At 40.9% G+C, this 14,560-nt stretch overlaps 2 protein-coding genes across 3 annotated transcripts in view; both read left to right on the top strand.

Annotated features, from left to right (window-relative positions):
* The window catches only part of LOC118943990 (nectin-1-like), a 571,645-nt gene that overhangs the window by 301,359 nt on the left and 255,726 nt on the right, over positions 1–14,560 (top strand). The window lies entirely within an intron of this gene.
* On the top strand, positions 1,430–3,617 carry LOC118943991 (DNA-directed RNA polymerase II subunit RPB1-like). The gene is made up of 2 exons (XM_036961061.1): positions 1,430–2,199; positions 2,318–3,617. Exons 1-2 carry the CDS (start codon positions 1,460–1,462, stop codon positions 2,955–2,957), a joined length of 1,380 nt encoding a protein of 459 aa, XP_036816956.1. The 5' UTR covers positions 1,430–1,459; the 3' UTR covers positions 2,958–3,617.

Genomic DNA, 14,560 nt, shown 5'->3' with positions numbered 1-14,560 from the left:
ATTCTGAACCACCACTATAATGTGATTCTGATTCTGAACCACCACTATAATGTGATTCTGATTCTGAACCAACACTATAATGTGATTCTGATTCTGAACCACCACTATAATGTGATTCTGATTCTGAACCACCACTATAATGTGATTCTGATTCTGAACCACCTCTATGTGTTACACTTTAATGATGAGAACACAACTATAACGACGTTAAACCGTGTTTATTTTCGCCTTGTGTTCTTTATTTCTGCTGCAATGATTCTGAATGAAAACCACATGCAACACGTTTTATGAAAGAGACCACACATCAGCCTTTATTTTCTTATTCCTTCGGTATGTTAGCTAAGTGTTCAGGGGCTATGCCTTTTGTGAGAAGTGAGGTTTTGTTCAAATATATTGCATATAAAGAATGATTTAACATAGATGAAGAAGAGAAGTTCTCTTTGACGTTAAAGTTGAGGAGGAATGATCCTAATAGCTTGTATCTCTGTGATGTCAGAAACACCTTCCATAATGTCCTATCAGATGACAGAGAAAGGAGAGACATTAGATGTTACTTCCTCTTCACTTCAACCCTCCGGCACTTTGATTCCCCGTAAAAACACCTAAATAGCTGGAGAACGTCTGCAGAGTTGAAAACAGAATTATTCCCACGGTAATTCTGAGAGATTTGGTATAATTCAAACACCCCTAGAACACAACGGTGTCCCAGTGCCCAAAGCATTTCCATAACTGAAGTCAATTATATTTCTATTCAAGCACAAATCAATGTTTTGTTCCTTTTAGGAACCACTGCCATACTTGACCTGAAATGATTAAAACAAACATGGGAGAATGACAGAATTAGGTATTGGTGTTGTCCTTGAATCCATAGATTATGGTTGTTGTAAAAATGATTCTCTATCTTGTTTTTCATTGTCATTCCCTCAATATACTTTTGTATACAATAGCATTAAGTCTAAAGGCTTTCTCTCTTTTGTATACAATAGCATTAAGTCTAAAGGCTTTCTCTCTTTTGTATACAATAGCATTACGTCTGTAAGCTTCAGCCCAACATTCCATTGTAAATAATGTATATAATATCGAAGTTGAGATTATAGATGGGTTTTATTTAGGGGCCCTCCTGCCTGTTCAATAGACAACAGACCTATTGCCCCCACAATATACCTATCGTCCCTAAAACAACAGACCTATCTCCCCCACAATAGACCTATCTCCCCCACAACAACATACCTATCTCTCCCACAACAATAGACATATCTCCCCCACAACAACATAGCTATCGTCCCCACAACAACAGACCTATCAACCCACAACAACAGACCTATCGTCCCCCACAACAACAGACCTATCATCCCACAACAACAGACCTATCTCCCCCACAACAACAGACCTATCAACCCACAACAACAGACCTATCATCCCACAACAACAGACCTATCTCCCCCACAACAACAGACCTATGAACCCACAACAACAGACCTATGAACCCACAACAACAGACCTATCTCCCCCACAACAACAGACCTATCAACCCACAACAACATACCTATCTCCCCCACAACAACAAACCTATCAACCCACAACAACAGACCTATCAACCCACAACAACAGACCTATCAACCCACAACAACAGACCTATCTCCCCCACAACAACAGACCTATCTCCCCCACAACAACAGACCTATCTCCCCCACAACAACAAACCTATCAACCCACAACAACAGACCTATCAACCCACAACAACAGACCTATCAACCCACAACAACAGACCTATCAACCCACAACAACAGACCTATCGCCCCCACAACAACAGACCTATCTCCCCCACAACAACAGACCTATCTCCCCAACAACAACAAACCTATCAACCCACAACAACAGACCTATCAACCCACAACAACAGATCTATCTCCCCACAACAACAGACCTATCTCCCCCACAACAACAGACCTATCTTCCCACAATAGACCTATCGTCCCCACAACAACAGACCTATCAACCCACAACAACAGACCTATCGTCCCCACAACAGACCTATCAACCCACAAAAACAGATCTATCTCCCCACAACAACAGACCTATCTCCCCCACAACAACAGACCTATCTTCCCACAATAGACCTATCGTCCCCACAACAACAGACCTATCAACCCACAACAACAGACCTATCGTCCCCACAACAACAGACCTATCGTCCCCACAACAACAGACCTACCTCCCCCACAACAACAGACCTATCTCCCCCACAACAACATATCTATCGTCCCCACAACAACAGACCTATCGTCCCCACAACAACATAGCTATCGTCCCCACAACAACAGACCTATCAACCCACAACAACAGACCTATCTCCCCCACAACAACAGACCTATCAACCCACAACAACAGACCTATCAACCCACAACAACATACCTATCTCCCCCACAACAACAGACCTATCGTCCCCACAACAACAGACCTATCTCCCCCACAACAACAGACCTACCTCCCCCACAACAACAGACCTATCGTCCCCACAACAACAGACCTATCTCCCCCACAACAACATACCTATCTCCCCCACAACAACATATCTATCATCCCCACAACAACAGACCTATCGTCCCCACAACAACATAGCTATCGTCCCCACAACAACAGACCTATCATCCCACAACAACAGACCTATCATCCCACAACAACAGACCTATCTCCCCCACAACAACAGACCTATGAACCCACAACAACAGACCTATGAACCCACAACAACAGACCTATCTCCCCCACAACAACAGACCTATCTCCCCCACAACAACAAACCTATCAACCCACAACAACAGACCTATCAACCCACAACAACAGACCTATCAACCCACAACAACAGACCTATCTCCCCCACAACAACAGACCTATCTCCCCCACAACAACAGACCTATCAACCCACAACAACATACCTCTCTCCCCCACAACAATAGACCTATCGACCCACAACAACAGACCTATCGTCCCCACAACAACAGACCTATCAACCTACAACAACAGACCTATCAACCCACAACAACAGACCTATTTTGACTGCAAACATATATATTACAGATCAACTATGATTAGGTTTGCAAAATTCTGGTAACTCCAGTCAGGACTTCTGGGAATTTGGCGGAAGTTACTGGAAATGATCACCCTTACCTTTGATGGCTAGATTGAGTTGATATGCATAAATTAGTGTTACCACCATTATCCACCTGAATCTGACCACTCCAGCACAGTAGGTTGCGTTCACATTCTGCTTGTTCCCTCCTGATTCCAGAAATCTTCCAACTGGAATGTCTGGAAAACCTGGGAATCTTGGGGGAAAGTTACCGGAATTTTGCAACCCAAACAGCAAGGTTTTGATATGCTGCCGATATGAGCTATTATTGTCACAGAGCCGATGCATTCCTTAGATTGACTGTAAATAATAAACTGCAACGTAATAAAAAAGAGAGAGAAGTTGTCTGTATGCAGCCATGTGAATGGAAAATATGTCTGAGGGTGTTATTACAAATATTGGTGGAAAAAAATCAATTCTTGTTCACATGTGATGATCCAGTGAAGTAACTTGTATTTGTTTTTAAAAGCATTAAATGATTTCAATAGTCAAAGCTGTTCTCCTGTCCCCATTCACTCACTGAATGAGTAGTGCTGTTCTCCTGTCCCCATTCACTCACTGAATGAGTAGTGCTGTTCTCCTGTCCCCATTCACTCACTGAATGAGTAGTGCTGTTCTCCTGTCCCCATTCACTCACTGAATGTGTAGTGCTGTTCTCCTGTCCCCATTCACTCACTGAATGAGTAGTGCTGTTCTCCTGTCCCCATTCACTCACTGAATGAGTAGTGCTGTTCTCCTGTCCCCATTCACTCACTGAATGAGTAGTGCTGTTCTCCTGTCCCCATTCACTCACTGAATGAGTAGTGCTGTTCTCCTGTCCCCATTCACTCACTGAATGAGTAGTGCTGTTCTCCTGTCCCCATTCACTCACTGAATGAGTAGTGCTGTTCTCCTGTCCCCATTCACTCACTGAATGAGTAGTGCTGTTCTCCTGTCCCCATTCACTCACTGAATGAGTAGTGCTGTTCTCCTGTCCCCATTCACTCACTGAATGAGTAGTGCTGTTCCCCTGTCCCCATTCACTCACTGAATGAGTAGTGCTGTTCTCCTGTCCCCATTCACTCACTGAATGAGTAGTGCTGTTCTCCTGTCCCCATTCACTCACTGAATGAGTAGTGCTGTTCTCCTGTCCCCATTCACTCACTGAATGAGTAGTGCTGTTCTCCTGTCCCCATTCACTCACTGAATGAGTAGTGCTGTTCTCCTGTCCCCATTCACTCACTGAATGAGTAGTGCTGTTCTCCTGTCCCCATTCACTCACTGAATGAGTAGTGCTGTTCCCCTGTCCCCATTCACTCACTGAATGAGTAGTGCTGTTCTCCTGTCCCCATTCACTCACTGAATGAGTAGTGCTGTTCTCCTGTCCCCATTCACTCACTGAATGAGTAGTGCTGTTCCCCTGTCCCCATTCACTCACTGAATGAGTAGTGCTGTTCTCCTGTCCCCATTCACTCACTGAATGAGTAGTGCTGTTCTCCTGTCCCCATTCACTCACTGAATGAGTAGTGCTGTTCTCCTGTCCCCATTCACTCACTGAATGAGTAGTGCTGTTCTCCTGTCCCCATTCACTCACTGAATGAGTAGTGCTGTTCTCCTGTCCCCATTCACTCACTGAATGAGTAGTGCTGTTCTCCTGTCCCCATTCACTCACTGAATGAGTAGTGCTGTTCTCCTGTCCCCATTCACTCACTGAATGAGTAGTGCTGTTCTCCTGTCCCCATTCACTCACTGAATGAGTAGTGCTGTTCTCCTGTCCCCATTCACTCACTGAATGAGTAGTGCTGTTCTCCTGTCCCCATTCACTCACTGAATGAGTAGTGCTGTTCTCCTGTCCCCATTCACTCACTGAATGAGTAGTGCTGTTCTCCTGTCCCCATTCACTCACTGAATGAGTAGTGCTGTTCTCCTGTCCCCATTCACTCACTGAATGAGTAGTGCTGTTCTCCTGTCCCCATTCACTCACTGAATGAGTAGTGCTGTTCTCCTGTCCCCATTCACTCACTGAATGAGTAGTGCTGTTCTCCTGTCCCCATTCACTCACTGAATGTGTAGTGCTGTTCTCCTGTCCCCATTCACTCACTGAATGAGTAGTGCTGTTCTCCTGTCCCCATTCACTCACTGAATGAGTAGTGCTGTTCCCCTGTCCCCATTCACTCACTGAATGAGTAGTGCTGTTCTCCTGTCCCCATTCACTCACTGAATGAGTAGTGCTGTTCTCCTGTCCCCATTCACTCACTGAATGAGTAGTGCTGTTCTCCTGTCCCCATTCACTCACTGAATGAGTAGTGCTGTTCTCCTGTCCCCATTCACTCACTGAATGAGTAGTGCTGTTCTCCTGTCCCCATTCACTCACTGAATGAGTAGTGCTGTTCTCCTGTCCCCATTCACTCACTGAATGAGTAGTGCTGTTCTCCTGTCCCCATTCACTCACTGAATGAGTAGTGCTGTTCTCCTGTCCCCATTCACTCACTGAATGAGTAGTGCTGTTCTCCTGTCCCCATTCACTCACTGAATGAGTAGTGCTGTTCTCCTGTCCCCATTCACTCACTGAATGAGTAGTGCTGTTCTCCTGTCCCCATTAACTCACTGAATGATTACATAATATGTGTTACTTTATCTGACTGAACCTCATTTAATCAATCCACACATGCCTTGTTTGTCTCCCCCATGGAACCCTCTGGTCAACAGTAGTACACTACATAGGGAATAGGGTGCTACGTGGAACCCTTTGGTCAACAGTATTACACTACATAGAGATTAGGGTGCTATGTGGAACCCTTTGGTCAACAGTAGTACACTACATAGGGAATAGGGTGCTACGTGGAACCCTTTGGTCAACAGTATTACACTACATAGGTAATAGGGTGCCACGTGGAACCCTTTGGTCAACAGTAGTACACTACATAGGTAATAGGGTGCCACGTGGAACCCTCTGGTCAACAGTAGTACATTACATAGGGAATAGGGTTCCACGTGGAACCCTCTGGTCAACAGTAGTACACTACATAGGGAATAGGGTTCCACGTGGAACCCTTTGGTCAACAGTAGTACATTACATAGGGAATAGGGTGCTACGTGGAACCCTTTGGTCAACAGTAGTACACTACATAGGGAATAGGGTGCTATGTGGAACCCTTTGGTCAACAGTGGTACACTACATAGGGAAAAGGGTGCCACGTGGAACCCTCTGGTCAACAGTAGTACACTACATAGGGAATAGGGTGCTATGTGGAACCCTTTGGTCAACAGTAGTACACTACATAGGGAATAGGGTGCTACGTGGAACCCTTTGGTCAACAGTATTACACTACATAGAGATTAGGGTGCTATGTGGAACCCTTTGGTCAACAGTAGTACACTACATAGGTAATAGGGTGCCACGTGGAACCCTTTGGTCAACAGTAGTACACTACATAGGGAATAGGGTGCTACGTGGAATCCTTTGGTCAAAGGTAGTACACTACATAGGGAATAGGGTGCTACGTGGAATCCTTTGGTCAAAGGTAGTACACTACATAGGGAATAGGGTGCTACGTGGAATCCTTTGGTCAACAGTAGTACACTACATAGAGATTAGGGTTCCACGTGGGACGCATCATTTTTAAGTGCATATCTTAACCAAAGTAGGTTTTGGTGACATCCGCTCCTCCTCCGTACTAATTGAGTCCCTCCGTATTAGAACCCGACATATTTCCTTGTCTGTTTAATTAACATGATCATTCATGGAAATCAGATGATTCAGATGATATTTATTACAAACGATATGATGATGATGATGATGATGATGGTGTTGACTGTAGTAAAAAGGCTTATCTCTGTATTGATCTTGTTTGATTGTACTTTGCCTTATTCAGCCTTATAGGTCTTCACCTTTAAGGGCCTGAAGGTTTTTCCACATCTAATGAAGCTACCTGGTTCCTTTACCTTTCATCCTCAGACATCCATGTAACTTGATTTCTAATTACTTCTATGAGTGCAACATTCCACTTTAAACAATTACAGGTGTTTATCTCCCTCTCACACCTTAACAGGCTCAGTTAAACAGACCAAGGTGTAGCTAACACTCGGTTAACATTACAGGTGTTTATCTCCCTCTCACACCTTAACAGGCTCAGTTAAACAGACCAAGGTGTAGCTAACACTCGGTTAACATTACAGGTGTTTATCTCCCTCTCACACCTTAACAGGCTCAGTTAAACAGACCAAGGTGTAGCTAACACTCGGTTAACATTACAGGTGTTTATCTCCCTCTCACACCTTAACAGGCTCAGTTAAACAGAACAAGGTGTAGCTAACACTCGGTTAACATTACAGGTTAACTAGGTTAACATTACAGGTTAACTCGGTTAACATTACAGGTTAACTAGGTTAACATTACAGGTTAACTCGGTTAACATTACAGGTTAACTAGGTTAACATTACAGAAACACAGAGAGATATAAGGGGTTGAGGAAAACCCCATACCCATACCATTTTAACATATGACATTATATCAATGAGACAGACATTACAGACAATACAGAGAAGCAGAAGGTGGAGACTGACATTAATGACATTACAGAGACTCAGAAGGTGGAGACTAACATTAAGGACATTACAGAGACCCAGAAGGTGGAGACTAACATCACAGAGACCCAGAAGGTGGAGTTTAACATTAAGGACATTACAGAGACTCAGAAGGTGGAGACTAACATTAAGGACATTACAGAGACTCAGAAGGTGGAGACTAACATCACAGAGACCCAGAAGGTGGAGACTAACATTAAGGACATTACAGAGACCCAGAAGGTGGAGACTAACATCACAGAGACCCAGAAGGTGGAGTTTAACATCACAGAGACCCAGAGTGTGGAGTTTTACATCACAGAGATCCAGAAGTTGGAGACTAACATTAAGGACATTACAGAGACCCAGAAGGTGGAGACTAACATTAAGGACATTAGAGAGACCCAGAAGGTGGAGACTAACATTAAGGACATTAGAGAGACCCAGAAGGTGGAGACTAACATTAAGGACATTACAGTGACCCAGAAGGTGGAGTTTAACATCACAGAGACCCAGAAGGTGGAGACTAACATCACAGAGACCCAAAAGGTGGAGTTTAACATTAGAGACCCAGAAGGTGGTTTAACATCACAGAGATCCAGAAGGTGGAGACTAACATCACAGACACCCAGAACGTGGAGACTAACAGTAAGGACATTACAGAGAGCCAGAAGGTGGAGACTAACATTAAGGACATTACAGAGACTCAGAAGGTGGAGACTAACATCACAGAGACCCAGAAGGTGGAGACTAACATTAAGGACATTACAGAGACCCAGAAGGTGGAGACTAACATCACAGAGACCCAGAAGGTGGAGTTTAACATCACAGAGACCCAGAGTGTGGAGTTTTACATCACAGAGATCCAGAAGTTGGAGACTAACATTAAGGACATTACACAGAGACCCAGAAGTTGGAGACTAACATTAAGGACATTACAGAGACTCAGAAGGTGGAGACTAACATTAAGGACATTACAGAGACCCAGAAGGTGGAGACTAACATTAAGGACATTACACAGACCCAGAAGGTGGAGACTAACATTAAGGACATTACAGAGACCCAGAAGGTGGAGAATGACATTACTTTGTCTAAAATACGTGTTGATGATGTCATTGTAAAATAGGGCCCTTTGTAGCAGTCCTAAAGGCATGACACCAGCAGAAGGCAGGGCAGGTTGACGTGCTCAGAGTGTACATTTATTTACAGGTCTTGGTGATCCGATGGTGAAAGAGCCTTATCATGCAAAATAAACATGTAGATTTACCAATATACACGGGCAATAGCCCAAAAGAAATAGCCTCTTTACCAAGCTTAACCTGTCCTATCTTAACGGACACAGGTAGAGGGCAAGATTGCACAGCCTCCCCTTCAGAAACCATCTGTCTAAGGGGTGGGCCTACATAGTATTAGCACTTGGCCCCCAGGACCATACAATTACCCAATTGGCAATTATAACCAATAACTGGTCTTATAATGTAAAATGACATTTCCATATCCAGTGTTACATTGGTGCCTACGTCTTAATCAGAGTTAATGATTATTAATTATATTTCAACACCATGCATACATGGAACAATCATTTTATCTAATTCGTTCTTCACTCTAAAAAGAAAAGGTTCCTTGAGAATGATTTAGGGGTTCTTCAATTTGAAACTGTGAGGGGAACCCCTATGCGTTCTTCTAAGAACCCCTATTAATGGATCCTCTAAGAACCCCTATTAATGGATCCTCTAAGAACCCCTTTTAATGGATCCTCTAAGAACCCCTATTAATGGATCCTCTAAGAACCCCTTTTAATGGATCATCTAAGAACCCCTATTAATGGATCCTCTAAGAACCCCTTTTAATGGATCCTCTAAGAACCCCTATTAATGGATCCTCTAAGAACCCCTTTTAATGGATCCTCTAAGAACCCCTATTAATGGATCCTCTAAGAACCCCTTTTAATTGATCCTCTAAGATCCCCTTTGGGGAAACTTTTGGTTTCCCTTTCTGAACCCCCCCCCCCCCTCCTCCGCTCCCCTCTTATTTTATCATTATTAATATTACACATAACAATAATACAATGTTTTAGTTCTCCGTTGTTATTATACTTTCAGTGGCAAAGTAGAATGAAATATATATATATATATGAGGTAACTCCCAGCAGAGTCCCAAGTCCAATGGGTATATCATCTGGCCTGTTGATGTTACTGTGTTGATGTTCTCCGTATCCACAGCCAGAATGATTTTGCAGTCCATGGTGATCGAACAGGTTTTATGTGATATTCATCAGAGCTGTAGGGAGGGTGAAGTCTGTGAATCCCTGAAATAGTAATTATACAGATGATTAACAAAACATGCACACAACAGTATTCATACTTTGATTTATGTGTTTATGTGGTAAAATATGAATGAAAAAAAAATGATTTGATAATGGTTTTCATACATAATGTAGAGGCCTATGGGATATTCATTGAAGAGGTCAGGGAGGAGGATGGTAAACGTGATCTGTATAACATACCAATACCAAGTGACATACCTTTGTATGCCTCCTTGTCTGTATACCTGAGAAGTTGTAGTGTTCTACACACAATACAGCTATCCTTCAACATATGTTTATAGCCTACATGTTCTTACCTCTTTGTGGATTGATATCTATTGAATTGTGGCCATCTATTGAATTGTGGCCTTAAACTGAGGGGATCTTACCTTAAACTGAGTGGATATTACCTTAAACTGAACTGAGGGGATCTTACCTTAAACTGATGGGATCTTACCTTAAACTGAGGGGATCTTACCCTAAACTGGGGGGATCTTACCCTAAACTGGGGGGATCTTACCTTAAACTGAGGGGATCTTACCTTAAACTGAGGGGATCTTACCTTAAACTGAGGGGATCTTACCCTAAACTGGGGGGATAATACCTTAAACTGAGGGGATCTTACCTTAAACTGAGGGGATATTACCTTAAATTGAGGGGATAATACCTTAAACTGAGGGGATCTTACCTTAAACTGAGGGGACCTATGCTAGTTAATACTGGAAGATCTATGCTAGTTAATACCGGTAGACCTAGGCTAGTTAATACCGGTAGGTCTATGCTAGTTAAGACCGGTAGATCTATGCTAGTTAATACCGGTAGACCTAGGCTAGTTAATACCGGTAGATCTATGCTAGTTTATACCAGTAGGACCTATGCTAGTTAATACCAGTAGATATATGCTAGTTAATACCAGTAGACCTATGCTAATTAATACCGGTAGATCTATGCTAGTTAATACCAGTAGACCTATGCTAGTAAATATCAGTAGGCCTATGCTAGTTAATACCAGTAGATCTATGCTAGTTAATACCGGTAGATCTATGCTAGTTAATACCGGTAGACCTATGCTAGTAAATATCAGTAGGCCTATGCTAGTTAATACCAGTAGATCTATGCTAGTTAATACCGGTAGATCTATGCTAGTTAATACCAGTAGACCTATGCTAGTAAATATCAGTAGGCCTATGCTAGTTTATACCAGTAGATCTATGCTAGTTAATACCGGTAGATCTATGCTAGTTAATACCAGTAGACCTATGCTAGTAAATATCAGTAGATCTATGCTAGTTAATACCAGTAGACCTATGATAGTTAATACCGGTAGAACTGTGCTAGTTAATACCAGTAGACCTATGATAGTTAATACCGGTAGAACTGTGCTAGTTAATACCAGTAGACCTATGATAGTTAATACCGGTAGAACTGTGCTAGTTAATACCAATAGACCTATGATAGTTAATACCGGTAGAACTGTGCTAGTTAATACCAGTAGACCTATGATAGTTAATACCGGTAGAACTGTGCTAGTTAATACCAGTAGACCTATGATAGTTAATACCGGTAGAACTGTGCTAGTTCATACCAGTAGATCTATAATAGTTAATACCAGTAGACCTATGCTAGTTAATAACAGTAGATCTATAATAGTTAATACCAGTAGACCTATGATAGTTAATACCGGTAGAACTGTGCTAGTTCATACCAGTAGACCTATAATAGTTAATACCAGTAGACCTATGCTAGTTAATACCAGTAGACCTATGCTAGTTAATACCAGTAGATCTGTGCTAGTTAATACCAGTAGACCTATGCTAGTTAATACCAGTAGACCTATGCTAGTAAATATCAGTAGATCTATGCTAGTTAATACCAGTAGACCTATGATAGTTAATACCGGTAGAACTGTGCTAGTTAATACCAGTAGACCTATGCTAGTTAATACCGGTAGAACTGTGCTAGTTCATACCAGTAGACCTATGATAGTTAATACCGGTAGAACTGTGCCAGTTAATACCAGTAGATCTATGCTAGTTAATACCAGTAGAACTGTGCTAGTTCATACCAGTAGACCTATGCTATTTAATACCAGTAGACCTATGCTAGTTAATACCAGTAGATCTATAATAGTTAATAACAGTAGATCTATAATAGTTAATACCAGTAGATCTATAATAGTTAATACCAGTAGATCTATGCTAGTTAATACCAGTAGATCTATGCTAGTTAATACCAGTAGATCTATAATAGTTAATATCAGTAGATCTATAATAGTTAATACCAGTAGACCTATGATAGTTAATACCAGTAGACCTATGCTAGGTAATATCAGTAGACCTATGATAGTTAATACCGGTAGAACTGTGCTAGTTAATACCAGTAGACCTATGCTAGTTAATACCAGTAGACCTATGCTAGTTAATACCAGTAGACCTATGCTAGTTAATACCAGTAGACCTATGCTAGTTAATACCAGTAGACCTATGCTAGTTAATACCAGTAGACCTATGCTAGTTAATACCAGTAGACCTATGCTAGTTAATACCAGTAGACCTATGCTAGTTAATACCAGTAGATCTATAATAGTTAATACCAGTAGACCTATGCTAGTTAATACCAGTAGACCTATGCTAGTTAATACCAGTAGACCTATGCTAGTTAATACCAGTAGATCTATAATAGTTCATACCAGTAGACCTGTGCTAGTTAATACCAGTAGATCTATAATAGTTAATACCAGTAGATCTATGCTAGTTAATACCAGTAGACCTATGCTAGTTAATACCAGTAGATCTATAATAGTTAATACCAGTAGATCTATGCTAGTTAATACCAGTAGATCCATGCTAGTTAATACCAGTAGATCTATGCTAGTTAATACCAGTAGACCTATGCTTGTTAATACCAGTAGACCTATGCTAGTTAATACCAGTAGATCTATGCTAGTTAATACCAGTAGATCTGTGCTAGTTAATAACAGTAGATATATAATAGTTAATACCAGTAGACCTGTGCTAGTTAATACCAGTAGATCTATGCTAGTTAATACCAGTAGACCTATGCTAGTTAATACCAGTAGACCTATGCTAGTTAATACCAGTAGACCTATAATAGTTAATACCAGTAGACCTATAATAGTTAATACCAGTAGACCTATAATAGTTAATACCAGTAGACCTATAATAGTTAATACCAGTAGACCTATGCTAGTTAATAACAGTAGACCTATAATAGTTAATACCAGTAGACCTATAATAGTTAATACCAGTAGATCTATGCTAGTTAATACCAGTAGACCTATAATAGTTAATAACAGTAGATCTGTGCTAGTTAATACCAGTAGACCTATGCTAGTTAATACCAGTAGATCTATAATAGTTAATACCAGTAGACCTATGCTAGTTAATACCAGTAGACCTATGCTAGTTAATACCAGTAGATCTATAATAGTTAATACCAGTAGATCTATGCTAGTTAATACCAGTAGATCTATGCTAGTTAATACCAGTAGATCTATGCTAGTTAATACCAGTAGATCTATAATAGTTAATACCAGTAGACCTATGCTAGTTAATACCAGTAGACCTATGCTAGTTAATACCAGTATATCTATGCTAGTTAATACCAGTAGATCTATGCTAGTTAATAACAGTAGATCTATAATAGTTAATACCAGTAGACCTGTGCTAGTTAATACCAGTAGATCTATGCTAGTTAATACCAGTAGACCTATGCTAGTTAATACCAGTAGACCTATGCTAGTTAATAACAGTAGACCTATAATAGTTAATACCAGTAGATATATGCTAGTTAATACCAGTAGACCTATCATAGTTAATACCAGTAGATCTATGCTAGTTAATACCAGTAGATCTATAATAGTTAATACCAGTAGATCTATGCTAGTTAATACCAGTAGACCTATGCTAGTTAATACCAGTAGACCTATGCTAGTTAATACCAGTAGATCTATAATAGTTAATACCAGTAGACCTATGCTAGTTAATACCAGTAGACCTATGCTAGTTAATACCAGTAGACCTATGCTAGTTAATACCAGTAGACCTATGCTAGTTAATACCAGTAGACCTATGCTAGTTAATACCAGTAGATCTATAATAGTTAATACCAGTAGACCTATGCTAGTTAATACCAGTAGACCTATGCTAGTTAATACCAGTAGACCTATGCTAGTTAATACCAGTAGATCTGTAATAGTTCATACCAGTAGACCTATGCTAGTTAATACCAGTAGATCTATAATAGTTAATACCAGTAGATCTATGCTAGTTAATACCAGTAGACCTATGCTTGTTAATACCAGTAGACCTATGCTAGTTAATACCAGTAGATCTGTAATAGTTCATACCAGTAGACCTATGCTAGTTAATACCAGTAGATCTATAATAGTTAATACCAGTAGATCTATGCTAGTTAATACCAGTAGATCTATAATAGTTAATACCAGTAGATCTATGCTAGTTAATACCAGTAGATATATGCTAGTTAATACCAGTAGATCTATGCTAGTTAATACCAGTAGATCTATAATAGTTAATACCAGTAGATCTATGCTAGTT

This window comes from Oncorhynchus mykiss, chromosome 24, assembly GCF_013265735.2.
Source record: "Oncorhynchus mykiss isolate Arlee chromosome 24, USDA_OmykA_1.1, whole genome shotgun sequence".
Lineage (NCBI taxonomy): Eukaryota > Metazoa > Chordata > Actinopteri > Salmoniformes > Salmonidae > Oncorhynchus > Oncorhynchus mykiss.
Note: the sequence above shows the minus strand (reverse complement) of the source record. Positions and strands in the feature narration are given on the sequence as shown.

Bases quoted from the DNA above. Each gene is read 5' to 3' on its own strand.
- LOC118943991 (XM_036961061.1), top strand. From the start codon at position 1,460: ATGAACCCACAACAACAGACCTATGAACCCACAACAACAGACCTATCT. The intron at 2,200-2,317 runs ACAACAACAGAC...ATCGTCCCCACA, and splicing joins ACAACAGACCTATCGTCCCC to ACAACAGACCTATCAACCCA.